We start from the raw sequence: 14,045 nt of genomic DNA on the forward strand, positions 1-14,045 counted from the left end.
ATAGACTGTTGTTGCTAAATACACATTCTGACAGTATTTGTTCTACAAGAAATTTTGCTAGTATAGAGTGCAATTATGATGTGTCTACGGAAAAATCGCATTATGATGCCTTCTTAAAGGGACTCCGAGCACCTCTTATGGGCATGCCTTTAAGACTCTGACCAGTACTGCAAAGTACTTAAAAGATGCATATCTTTCTGTAGCTTGTGCTCTCCTCTTTCATTTGATGCCTGAATCGCTGTTCTACACCAAATAGTTTTCGTTTGATTTCAGTTTAAAAATAGCGGCTGCCATCTTGGCTATGCTATAACTTCCAGGTCACCCCTGTCTTATCTGAGAAGTGCATCACAGAATGAAGCAGGAAGAGGAAGTGACACGCATGGCCATTGCAAGAGGCTCCTCCAGAGGGCTCATAGCACGATTTTGTTGGAAGTCGTCTGTCTTAAAGGCATGCCCATGAGAGGTGCTCTGAGTCCCTTTAACCTACCAACCAACTGGCTTTCCCATTCTACACAGCTATGAATGAACTAAAGGAAACTGCTGACTGGGTGCTCTAATTCCTTAAGGTGGCCGTACACCACAGCAGCAGATTTGACCATCAGATAGCTTTCTGTCAGATGCCTGTCAATGTGAATCTGACAGGAATCTATCTATGTGCCACACACTAGGAACAGATTTCCAAAAGATTTCAGAATGCAATCTATTGGAAATGGATCTAAATGCATTATTGGACCATTAGATCCAATGCAACTCTATGGGCCATCGATCTGCTGCCAGCAGCAGATCGACCTAGATTTTCCATCCTGTCAGAGCAAATCAATTGAAATCGGCCACAAATCGATTGATTGGTAAATTTGATAGAATCAATTTCCGATTGATCAATTCGACAGAATAGATCAATTGATCAATAGCTGAAATCGACCAGTATATGGGCCTCTTTAGAAAGTTCTAGTAACTACGGCCTGCTTGGACTGATTTTACCAAAATTGGCGCAGTTGTTTAGAGTATCGAATCAGAATCCTTGTTGTTTACTAGATAAAACTTGATTCATTTCTAGTGAAAACCGCTCAAATTTTATCTTGAGTGTTCTAGATTCCTGGCTTGATAAATATGCCTATACCATTAAGATGGTTGTTGCATTTACTAAAAGCGTGTCATATTCTCTTATTCAGGCTTTTAGGGAAAATAATCGGGTGGAATTTTTTGTTTCTTTTCTGATAAGATGTGTTCATTTTCTAGCACAGCTTGCAGGCTGTCCATCTCCCCTGTGCTCTTCTGTTCCTTCTTCTCTGATGTAAAGGTATAGACTGAGGTGTTTTACGTGTGTGTACTAATTCTTGTTGTGCATCATTAACAGATGAAGTATTTGCCTAATCCTGACTAAAATTTGCATGGGTTTTTGGTTTTCTTGGTTATAATTCAGAGATTAATTTAATCTCGTTAAGGTGCCCTCTTGCTAACCTTAGTCGTGTAATGTTTAACATTTTTAAAGTAAAATTCTTTAGAGCAGTTTTGGATAGTGTGGTAAGGAGTTGGATCCTCTTTTAGCTTTTTATTGCTGTCCTGTCCCTATCTGTGAGAATTCCCTCCAGTTCCTGACCAGACTGGAAGTAGAGGAATGTTTCCAAGAGTATCATAGACAGCAATAAGTAAGTTGTGTTTTGGAGAGTGGGGAAGAGTTAGAATCCCAGACTAGTTTTTGTTGCTGTGTCTCATTTCCTGTCCCAAAGACTATCCATTTTCACTTGAGGACAGGAAATAGGTGAAATCTCAAGACTGGAGACAGATGCAGCAAATATTCCCCCCAAAGGTTTCTAACGCTCTTCCCAAACTGTTTAAAACTAATGTACATTTTTTTTCCTTCGACTGAACTTTTTTTATTTTAGCTTGCTTACAAATAACGATAGATGAAAAGTTGGAGATTAAATTGTATGGAGCTGTATTCAGCTGAATAAACTCTTTTTTTTTCCTAGGCCCATCTGGGCAAAATGTCATCTTTCTTAATGCGTGCTTAATTCATTCCCTGCATGTAGGCAATGGAAGAGTGCATTCAGAGTGTAGTCAAGCTACGCATAAACCTCTTGTTTCACAAATAAGAGTTTTGTTTACTATATGTGAAGAAATAACATGTATGTAACATATCTATTTGCACAGTGCCATGGAATATGTTTAGCCTAAATAAATCATTAATAAAAAGTTCTCTTTTGTGAGTGGTTTGCTGTGTGTTTCTAAAACCAAGTAACTTTTTGAGCATGTTCTAGCAGAATAAGTCTTTTCAGTTTTGTACTGTGTGTTCTCTTCAGAAGTGATATGGTAAAAATTAATTTAGAATACTATGAAGCTTATTCACAAAGGCAGAAGCAAAGAAAACAAAGGTAAAAGTAAAGCAGTTGCCATGTGCAACCAATCTCTTTATAATATAAGGATTCTCATTGGTTTCATTTGGTGAATGCTTCAGTTTTGTTTTTGATTTCTTTGCACCTGTTTTTGTCAATCAGGCCCAGTGTGCACAAGCAAGTTAATCCTGTGGGGATAGGTTCTTTGACCCACGGGCAAAAAAATAAAGAAATTGGGAGCTCATGGCATAAAAATGATTCTCTTCAGTAGCCGATCAGATTTCTGTTCAATAGCCATGGGCAAGAGAATCTGATGGTTGCCCGTTAGTAAAGTGCTGAAAATGTGCAGAATATACAAAGTCACATGCAGTGCAAACCAAAAATGGATAGTGGGAAATCCCACTATCCATCATGCTTTGGGCAGCACGGTTGCGTAGTGGTTAGCGCTTTCGCCTTGCAGTGCTGGGTCCCCGGCTCGAATCCCAGGCAGGTCAACATCTGCAAGGAGTTTGTATGTTCTCCCTGTGTCTGTGTGGGTTTCCTCCAGGCACTTTGGTTTTCTCCCACATCCCAAAAACATACAGATAAGTTAATTGGCTTCCCTCTAAATTGTGAGCCCCACTGAGGGACAGTTAAGGTCCGTACACACGCCGGACTGGAGGCAACGACTGGTCCGTCGTTGCCTCCCACTGGGTGGGCGTTCCGACGACAGTCCAGCGTGTGTTGGCGCTTTGAGTCCGCAAGGAGAAAAGCGCAATATAAATGTTTTGTCTTGTCTTGTCTTGTACGCACTGTCGGCGGACTGATACGGCTGTTTCTGAGCGATCCGCCCGGCGGATCGCTCAGAATCAGCCGTATCAGTCCGCCGACAGTGCGTACACACGCCGGACTGTCATTGGAACGCCCACCCAGCGGGAGGCAACGACGGACCCGTCGTTGCCTCCAGTCCGGCGTGTGTACGGACCTTTAGTAACAAGACAGTATACTCTGTACAGCTCTGCATAATATGTCAGCGCTATATAAATACTAAAATAAATAAATCCATAATCTGATTTTCAAACTTCCCATTAATTAACCAGCAACTGATCAATTAATTGATCAACCACTCCCAAATCTGATTAGCCCATGGAAGTGTTCTCAACCTGCATCCCGTTAAATGGGAATTTGCATATTAAACAGATCTTTAAAGGATAATGAGGTGGCTGTGGTTTAAAAAAAAAAAAAAGGTACGGTAAATACCTGTGAAGCTGCATAATCCTTCTAGAATGCTGTCTGCGTCCTTCTTTTTCCCCAGATTGTCTCCAATCTCTTTGCAAAGTGCCTGGACCAGGGGATCTGTGGTCATGTATATACAATAATTGTGTATATGGGACAGTAATGAATAGGGATAGTCAATGAGAGCAACTAATTTTGAGTTGATGCAGTATTATGCAAATTTTGTATGCAAATTTATGCTACTTGAAAATAAAGCAATCAAATCCTGTTTGGGTATAATTCGATTGGTCCATTTTCAAGCTTCATACTAGGGATGATCAATGAAATGGAAATATTTCCAAGTTTATACAAATTTATGTACATTTGTATGCAAATAAATGCAGATTGAAAATGGACCAACTCCCACCCAGGTGTAAATTGATTGGTCCATTTTCAAGCTGCATATATTTACAAAAAAATGTACATACATTTGCATAAACTCTGAAGTATTTGCATAACATTGATCATCCCTACTGCATACATTTGCATACAAATGTGCATAACCCTGCATCAACTCAAAATTTATTTGCATCTCATAGACAGTCCCTAGTAATAGAATACATGGGAACAACATGGACAGAACTTGCTGTGCAATGTTTCTTTCAGCCTCCCATTGACCACTTTCATCTGTCACAACAACAGTGGCAGAAGATATCTGCTTTCAATGCTTCCCAGATGTTCCCATATGGTCCTCTTCTCCTATGATAACTTTCAGCAATCTAGCCACGCTGAACTGTCTACATAGTTAGCGTGTGATGCACATACGTAATGATTTAACAAAAGTATGTGACTTTTATGTTCATTTGATAGCGGTGGCATATTTCATGGTGATTTGTTTAGAACATTGAATCATTCACATCTGTGTCTCTTGTCCCTCGCGCAGTTCTGCACATGTGACCCTCACTGACAGTCAGAATACCTTAGCAGTATGAGATTGCATTGAGGACCGCTAGAGAAAACACTCATAAACCCTACAAACCATCCCAGCTTTATTCCTAGTGAAATCTATATTAAAATGCTAATCTGTTCCTCGCTTCTTACTGTCGCTAAGCTTGTAGGAAATGCATTGTGTATTGCTTTTGAAGTTAATGTAGTTCATTTAATATTGTAAATATTTTGGACCCTTAGTTCAGACTATGAGCGTTCCTAGCCATTTTTAGAGAACGCATACGGCCAGAGTTTCCGCATTGAAATGGCTAGTAATGTTTTTCAATGGGCTGGTTCACATTTATGCGTATGAGACGCATACGTTTCTCGTCCGCATTGCTGCATGCAGTTCTGTGCGGTACGCACAGAAACGTACACAATGATAGTCTATGGACGCGTATCAAAAACGCGTAGTATTGCGTTTTTTGCGTAAGTTTCCCTCTGCGTTTCCCATAATTCTTTTCTGTTTCCTGTGTGAAAAACGCAATAGAAAACGCATTTGAACGCAAGAAAAACGCATGCAAACACATGCGTTTTTCAACTTGCGGTTTCTTTGCATCTCTATGCGTTCTGTAAACGCGCATAGTCTGAACAGGGCCTAATTGTTAACAGCCCGGGATGATTCTAAAAATGGTAATGAGGAAATCTGTTTGTATGCAGCTATAAATGTGTATACTTTTTTATTTAATTCTAATTTGATGCTTTAAAGTAAACCTGCCAATGCCTTCACCAGCCCAAAGAAAATTCTGCATAGTACAGAATATGGTCACTACATGTAATAATGTAGGCATGCCTATAAATAGTAAGAATTAAAGGGATACTGTAGGGGGGTCGGGGGAAAATGAGTTGAACTTACCCAGGGCTTCTAACAGTCCTCCGCAGACATCCTGTGTTGGCGCAGCCACTCACCGATGCTCCGGCCCCGCCTTCGGTTCACTTCTGGAATTTCAGACTTTAAAGTCTGAAAACCACTGCGCCTGCGTTGCCGTGTCCTCGATCCCGCTGATGTCATCAAGAGCGCACAGCGCAGGCCCACTATGGTCTGTGTCTGCGCAGTACACTCCTGGTGACATCAGTGGGAGCGAGGACACGGGCGTGCAGGCGCAGTGGTTTTCTGACTTTAAAGTCAGAAATTCCAGAAGTGAACTGGAGGCGGGGCCGGAGCATCGGTGAGTGGCTGCACCAACACAGGATGTCTGCGGGGGACCAATAGAAGCCCCGGGTAAGTTCAGCTCATTTTCCCCCAACCCCCCTACAGTATCCCTTTAATTTCAGTCTGTTCTAAAGTCTTCAGATTGCTGTGTCAGTGTGCCTGTCACCAGTTGCTACCTCAGCGCCTTTAGAAAATATCAGGTCAGAGCAATGCACTGCATGCTACACGTGGCATTGCTATCTCATTTTGCGTCTCATCTACCATGTGTAATACGTCCATTGAGCAAGGCCGGATTTATATTTTTTGTGCCCCTAGGCCAAGTATGCTGTGGCTTCCTTTCCTTGTTTAGCAGGGCCCCTCCAATTCCATGTGCAGCCCCTCCAATTCCATGTGCAGCCCATCTGCCATATGTGTCATGCATTTAGTGTAGCCCCTCTATTTCATGAACAGCTCCTTTGGGCATCAGTTTCCCTTTTTCCATGTGTTGCTCCCCATTTTCAGCCTCCTCTTTCTTATGAAGCAACTGCTCTTTTATGTTCAGATGCCCCTGGGCCACTGCCGCTCAAGACCTGGGCCTTTACGGCCTTTCTTGCCTTTGAGCAAGAATTAGTTGGAAGGATAAGAGTAGAATGCGAGAAAGAGAGAGAGAGTGCTTAATACCATTAATTTGGGACACATTTTTGGAGAATAAAATAGAATTTAGATTTGAATTTTTTTTCACAAATATTCTACATGTTCCTGTTACGGTGGAGGAATTAAGTTTGGGTTGAAAATTTTTGGAAGCTGTCCAAATACTTAATTTAATATTTTTGAAAACAACGAACTAATCGGTATCTACTTCCTAAGGTATTTTGTGGCTGCTTTGCCAATTACCATACATGAATCTCCTTAGAACTGCAGCAGTAAGCGAGTTTTCCTCCTGCTGTCAGGTTTGCTTTAAAGCAGCTTTTTTCATATGTGTTGTGAGAAGATAAATCTGTTGTATGGCATGTGATCCTTACCCGCTGTCTTTCTCTGTGTTCTCTGTACAGGCGGAGACGGCAGCCAATCGGATCTGCAAAGTGCTCGCGGTCAATCAGGAGAATGAACAGCTCATGGAAGACTATGAGAAGCTGGCCAGTGATGTATGTGTTGCAACAAAAGACAGACAAAGAAAAAGGTTAACTCCTTTAATGTTAGAGGGTTTAGTGAAATATTGCATTAAGAGTACCTCTTATTACACATACAGTGCTGTAGAAATGTACCATTTAAGAATCTTAGGCTTGTGGTGTATAATAGGTTTTGCCTTATTATTCCTGTCAGCTGTTAGAATGGATCCGACGGACAATCCCTTGGCTGGAGAACCGTGCTCCGGAAAACACCATGCAGGCTATGCAGCAGAAGCTGGAGGACTTCAGGGACTACAGACGTCAACACAAGCCCCCCAAGGTCCAGGAAAAGTGTCAGCTTGAGATCAACTTCAACACTCTTCAAACAAAGCTGAGGCTCAGCAACCGTCCCGCTTTCATGCCATCTGAGGGAAAGATGGTCTCGGTAAGCCTAGACAGCCCAAGCATCTAGGTCAGAGGTGTTCATTTTTAGGCTCTTTTGATTATTATAGCTGTACCAAAAATCTGAAGATGAAAGTGAATGAGATAAAGTGCAGTTCCATCCCAAAATATCAGCATGGTTATGGCCATCAAAGACTGATACAGCTAGTTTTGGTGCACCGCTGCGCCGATGATTTGGATGCCGCCATAGCCTGTAATAAGTATTACGGATATAGCTGCGCTCAGTGACTAATTTGGACACTCAAATTAGAAGAAAAGATGTGTAATTCAGCTGCTGGTGCCTGAATTACGTGTCAATCTTATTATTTTGTCCACAGGCAACTCTTTAGCTTCTGAGTGAATTTTTTTTTAGTATTAACCCCAGCTGCATAGGTAGAGATCATAGGGCCCCATAGCAAAACTTTCATGGGGGCCTCTGATGTAGGCACTCTTGAGCAAGGGATATGAGTTAAGTGGGCAATTTACATTGTTATGCAATCTACATTGCATATAGTCCATGGGCACTTATACGAAATCATAGAGTGGAGAAACACAAGAAAGTTAATGGTGAATACATCAAGTGCCACCTGGGCCCCCTCTGCTCCAGTGCCCCATAGAAGCTGCTATGGCAATTGCTACGCCCTTGATGAACCCTTTCAGTATCTTGGAAACCAGTCATATCTTTTTCCTATTAGTTTTATGCTAGGTTTACTGTTTTAGGCCAGAGATGAAATTTGAGTTGTATACCACTTTTACACTTTAAGTGCTTCGCTTCTGCTGTCATGAGATCTCTATTAATATCAATGTGCCACCAGAGTGTCTTGTTGGCATCATGTTTGAGGGTGTCCATGTAAATCCTACATGCAGCATTTTGAAAACCATAAACTATGGGTAATGTACACAATCGCTTTTGTCTGCCTGCATTGCATTCAGTGAAGATATTTTCGGTTATCATGCCTTTTCTGGGGTTTCTAGTAGAATTCACTAAATAGAAAGCTATTTGCATATCTGTTGTTTTTCAGGCATTACGAGCCTGAAAAAGGCAGCTGATTGAAAATTCCTTGGACAAAAATATACTGATGTTGTATTGGATTTTCCAAGCCATACAAACAAGGCGCAAGGTCAATGCTTGAGGAATCTTGGATTTAAATGCAGAAGTATTATGTGAATAATTCTAGTTCTTACAGCGTGTTCTGCCTGCCTTGCTTTTTTCTGGCAGTCCTTCTTTCCATTGTCATTGTTCTGTAGTTACAAGATTGATTATAGTCTCCCTTTTCCCTTATCCAGGATATAAACAATGCATGGGGAGGATTGGAACACGCAGAGAAGGGCTATGAGGAGTGGCTGCTGAATGAGATCCGGAGGCTGGAAAGACTAGACCACTTGGCTGAAAAGTTTCGGCAGAAAGCCTCTATTCATGAAGCCTGGACTGATGGTAATACGATCACACGCTTTCTGTGCATTGCAGGCCTTTCTTGTCACTGGCTGCTGGAACTGTTGGCGTTCTGGATCTGTTTCTGTTCAATGTCTGGACAAGAAGAGGATCCCTCAGTACTATGTGGGAATACATGACCCCAGCGTGATACACTGATAACCCCCTAAATACACACTTGTCTGTAAATGTGCTCCCATGCAGATACACAAACAGAATAACAGTATCAGATGGCTTTCATTACTGTGTACACGTTTTAGGTTATTGCATTAAAGCTCTACTAAATCTAAGATTGAAAAAGTCAGGCTTTAATAGCAGTTAGGATAAGTGAATCTAAACAATCTAAGTGGTGGACATGATAGGTTTTTCAGGGGCCAAATGTACTTGTCAGTGTGGTACAGCTTGCTTCCTCTCTGGACTGAGCTGAGATGATCAGTTTACACCCTAAAATAGGAAGTAAAATAGCTGCTAGTCTTGCCCCAGCGTTGCATTCTTTGTAAGGAAGCTCATCTTTTTATTTCACGGGAAATAGGTGATGGGCATTTGTAAGACATTAAAGGGAAGGTCCAAGCAAAATAAAAAAATGAGTTTCACTTACCTGGGGCTTCTACCAGCCCCATGCAGCCATCCTGTGCCCTCGTAGTCACTCACTGCTGCTCCAGTCCCCCGCTGGCAGCTTTCCGACCTCGGAGGTCGGCGGGCCACATTGCGTACATTTTTACGCATTCCCGCTAGTGCAGGAACATTAACACATACATGTTTACACGTCACTGGTTCAATGCGTACATTTTTACGCATTGAACCAGTAATGCGTAAAAATGTATGTAATGTTCCTGCACTAGCGGGAATGCGTAAAAATGTACGCAATGCGGCCCTGCTAGCAGGGGACTGGAGTAGCAGTGAGTGACTACAAGGGCACAGGATGGCTGCATGGGGCTGGTAGAAGCCCCAGGTAAGTGAAACTCATTTTTTATTTTGCTTGGACCTTCCCTTTAACACTGCTGTTGGAAATAAATGGATATGTTTTAAGCCTGCATGGATAGGTGATCAGCTACACAAAGGAAATTTAATCTTCAAAGTACAGTTCCAAAGTAAGTGCCTGTAATTCATTTACATTGGTCAGCATGGTTGCTTGTTCATTTTCAATTTAGTTGGGCTTTCAAGCTGTATATTGTCTTAAAGGGAACCTGAAGTGAGAGGTATATGGAGGCTGCCATATTTATTTCATTTTAAAGGGAACTAAGCACCCTTTTTTTCACTGGAATTTCTCCTGGCATAGAAGCTGAAGAAGTTCATAGAAGTTCCCTCCTCCCCTTCTCACAGTCCTTATTTATAGAGTCAGAGATGCTATTACACATTCATTTAGATAATCTCTTTAAAGTAACTGTCCTAATTACCCACCCCCCTCTGTTGATGAAAAAGTATTGTTTACTTCTTGGTAATGACTACAATAAAACAATTAGCTTCCTGAAATCTATGCAGCTGGGAACTGACAGGCAGGCCTGCTGAGGTAGGCTAATAAAACTACTTTGAATCTAAAATAAAAGGTAAAATGAAAGTTTATTTTAATAATAGAGACATATTGTTGGCATGCATTTTTCATGTGCTATTGAGATGCCCTGGGTGCTAAAAATGGTGCTTGGTTCACTTTCAACAATACCATTTGCCTGGCAGTCACGCTGATCTCTTTGGCTGCAGTAGTGTCTGAATCATACACCTGAAACAAGCATGCAGCTAGGCTCTTCTACTGACCCTATATGCTATTACTCCGTTATTACCTGACGAAGCGGTATCAAACCTGTGAAACGTATTGCACTTTTGGAGTATTGTGAATAAATTGATTACTATAAACCAACAGTTTTTGGTATCTTTTTGGAGGAGGTAGGTCGACCACTACCTATTCTATTAGAGGCAAAGGATCAGCAGGACTGTCTGGCAACTTGTATTCTTTAAATGGAAATCATTATGGCAGCCATATCCATCTCACTTCAGATGTCCCTTCAAGTGTAAGTGAACTGATATGACAGGATGAGATAAACATATGGGTAACTATAGTGCCAAGCATAGATAGAACATACCTGTATTCCCTTTTCACTTTTTTTTAATTTTATTTTTTACAAGAGTTAATAGACCAGACTAGCTTTCCTGTAAACACAATAGAAACAAAGCATTTTTTGTGACTGTGAAAATAATCCTGGTAACAAGAGAGCACCCTCAAGCTCAAAATCGAATTCATTTGTTGTTTGGAGCTGAATGAACAAGATCAACATTACACGGACATGGCTGCTGTGCACACTAAACATTTAAAAATGTAAATCCATAGACTGAAAATAAGAATGCAATTCTCCAGCAAAGTACTATATACACCATTGCTGTTACACATATAATTATCTCTAGAGTTTTTCTCATCTCAAGGAAAACCAAACTAGTAGACTGCTGTTCAGTGTTTCCTATTGGTAAAAACAGTAAAAGTTCAATAATGCCTGTGGTTGGTGCAGGTCTTCTTTATCAGGATGTTGGGTATCACTCTATTGTGGTGATTACATTGTGCCTGTTGAAGAAAAATGGGCTGTTTTGAAACACCACAGTTGAATCCTAGTCATCCAAAAGAATCCAAAGAAAATAGAAAGGAAGAGCTTGCATTGAAAATATAAGACCCGCTTGCATTGCTGTAAAGTCCTGTGGAAGATGTTAACTTTGTATGTTCTTCCTGTCCTTTCCTCCAGGCACTCAAATTTCCTCCCACATCCCAAAAATCTACAGATAAGTGAATTGGTTTCCGGCTAAATTGACCTAATGCTAGGTACACACCATACAATATTCTGGCAGATTTACCTGCCAGATCGATTATTTCCAACATGTCCGATCTGAACTTTTAATAGTTTTTTCAATCTTTTATTTTATTTATTTTTTTAATCAATTTTCATAGAACTGAATGAAAATAGTTTGGAAAAAAACGATCAAAAGAAATTCAAATTGGACATGTTGGAAATAACCGATCTGGCAGGTAAATCAGCCAGAAAATTGTATGGTCTGTACCTAGCATTAGACTGCAATGGACATATGACTATGGTGGGGATTAGATTGTAAGTCTTTCTGAGGGACAGGTAGTGACAAGACTATGTACTCTGTAAAGCACTGTGGAAAATGTCAGCACTATACAAATACTAAATAATCTGTATAAATGCATATTGAGTCTGGATATGGATGACACAGAGATTTTATTCTTCTAATATGGTCCATTTCTATTAGCTATCTCCGGGTGCCATCACTGACGGCTCATTTCTTCTCTCAACAGGAAAAGAGAACATGCTGCAAAAGAAAGACTATGAGACCGCAAGCCTATCAGAAATCAAGGCTTTGCTGAAGAAACACGAGGCCTTTGAAAGTGATCTGGCTGCTCATCAGGACCGAGTAGAGCAGATAGCAGCTATTGCTCAGGAACTCAAGTATGTATGGCTAAAAGTTTTCCCCACGGATTTGATTACTGTGAAATAATCTGACAGTGATCCAATGACTCCCACTTTGCTGGTCCGCTAACTTAGAGCAGTTCCAAACGAAAGTGTCCTAGTCAGCAGAAGTACATTTTAATCATGTGAGCCACGAGACATTGGCAGCCGCGTAGTTTTGTACTGGATTCAGCAGTGCAAAACTAGCAGAGAGGGCAGCTGGATATTCAATCCAATCTCTGCTGAAATCTGATCAGCATAAGGTGGTGCATCAGTCGCTACTCTACAATGTGTGCTATGTGTTCAATTGTGGGTTAATTTGCAGAACAGGGCACTGTCATGCATGTGAGGCTAATATAAAGGTTTCCATTCTCAGGATCATCCTTTAAGATTCTGTAAGTCTGAATTAAAGATAAACTCCGACTAAGAATTGAACTTTATCCCAATCAGTAGCTGATACCCCCTTTTTTAGATAAATCTATTCCTTTTCACAAATAGACCATCAGGGGGCGCTGTATTACTGATATTGTGGTGAAACCCCTCCCACAAAGAAATTCTGAGTACATACTCTTGGCAGTTTTCTTGTCTGTGAACCCTGTTGCATTGTGGGAAATAGCGGTTTCCAACTGCCAAAACAGCAAGCAGCAGCTACATCACTTGCCAGCAGTAAAAATGTCACCATGTGATAAATGTCAGAATATAAATCAGGGATTTACAATATTTTACAATGGGCAAATACTGACTAAATCATTTATACATAATTATTGTAAAAATGAAGCACTTTTTTATTACATTATTTTCACTGGAGTTCCTCTTTAAAACTAGATTCATAAACCATACAATGCAGACAGCAGTATCTTGGTGCTATTGGCCGCAGTCAGTGCAAGGTATGGATTAGACAAGGCTTTTATGATAGTGTTATATTGGATAGATGTGCTTTTCATTTGGGCAACAGCACCCCTATTGACTTGTAACTTTTTTTTCAGCTATGCTTTTGCCATTTTGTCAGCCATTGTTTGGCTACCTGGTACAGATCCCTGTTACTTTATACCCTTTCATCACCTCTTTCTATTGTTAATGCCTTTCTTACTACTCCTCCTAGATCCTAGTTTACAAACCTTTTAGCCACCCTAAAGATATTTAAAGGGGCACAACAGCGAAAAACTGTAAAATTTAAAATGTGTGCAAACATATAGAAATAAGAAGTACATTTTTTCCAGAGTAAAATGAGCCATAAATGACTTTTCTCCTATAATGCTATCACTTACAGTAGGCAGTAGAGATCTAACAGAAGATGACAGGCTTTGGACTAGTCCATCTCTTCATAGGGGATTCTCAGCATATCTTTATAAAGATATTCCCAAAAAAAGGATTTAAACAATAATGCTGGCCAGCTTCCCTGCTTGCTACACAGTTTTTTGGCAGTTGGACAGAGCAACTGCAATTCACTAAGTGCTTTTGAAAATAAATATATCCCTGAGAATCCCCCCATGAAGAGATGGACTAGTCCAAAACCTGTCACTTCTGTCAGATTTCTACTACCTACTGAAAGTGACAGGAACATAGGAGAAAAGTAATTGATGGCTCATTTTTCTCTGGAAAAAATGTACTTCTTATTTGTATATGTTTGCACATATTTAACATTTTACAGTTTTTCGCTATAGTGCCTTTAGATATGAGCTAGGAGAGGAGTACAGTGTTTTACTAGTCATAGCAGACAGTTTTTAATAAATCCAACCACTTAAGGTGGCCATATACTTATCGATTCCCCCCGTCCATGCCACGTCTGGTCCGATTGATTTTTGGCTGGTATAAGTCAATCGCTCCAGTCAGAAGATATCGATCAGTGGAGGATCAGGAGTGGTGGCAGATCAGCAGCCCATAGCATTGCATCCAACAGTGCAGCGCTGCAGTTCGATAGATTTTAATAGGTTTCATTCTGAAATCATTTAAAAATCTATGCCA

At 40.7% G+C, this 14,045-nt stretch overlaps 1 protein-coding gene across 1 annotated transcript in view; it reads left to right on the forward strand.

Moving 5' to 3' along the window:
- Positions 1-14,045, forward strand: part of LOC137533588 (alpha-actinin-1) — a 180,110-nt gene that overhangs the window by 130,868 nt on the left and 35,197 nt on the right. The window contains exons 9-12 of the mRNA XM_068254944.1: positions 6,702-6,794; positions 6,973-7,203; positions 8,487-8,634; positions 11,930-12,080. Of these exons, the coding sequence (XP_068111045.1) occupies positions 6,702-6,794; positions 6,973-7,203; positions 8,487-8,634; positions 11,930-12,080 (623 nt within the window). The remainder of the gene's footprint in view (positions 1-6,701; positions 6,795-6,972; positions 7,204-8,486; positions 8,635-11,929; positions 12,081-14,045) is intronic.

Source organism: Hyperolius riggenbachi, chromosome 9 (assembly GCF_040937935.1).
Source record: "Hyperolius riggenbachi isolate aHypRig1 chromosome 9, aHypRig1.pri, whole genome shotgun sequence".
Taxonomy (NCBI): Eukaryota; Metazoa; Chordata; class Amphibia; order Anura; family Hyperoliidae; genus Hyperolius; species Hyperolius riggenbachi.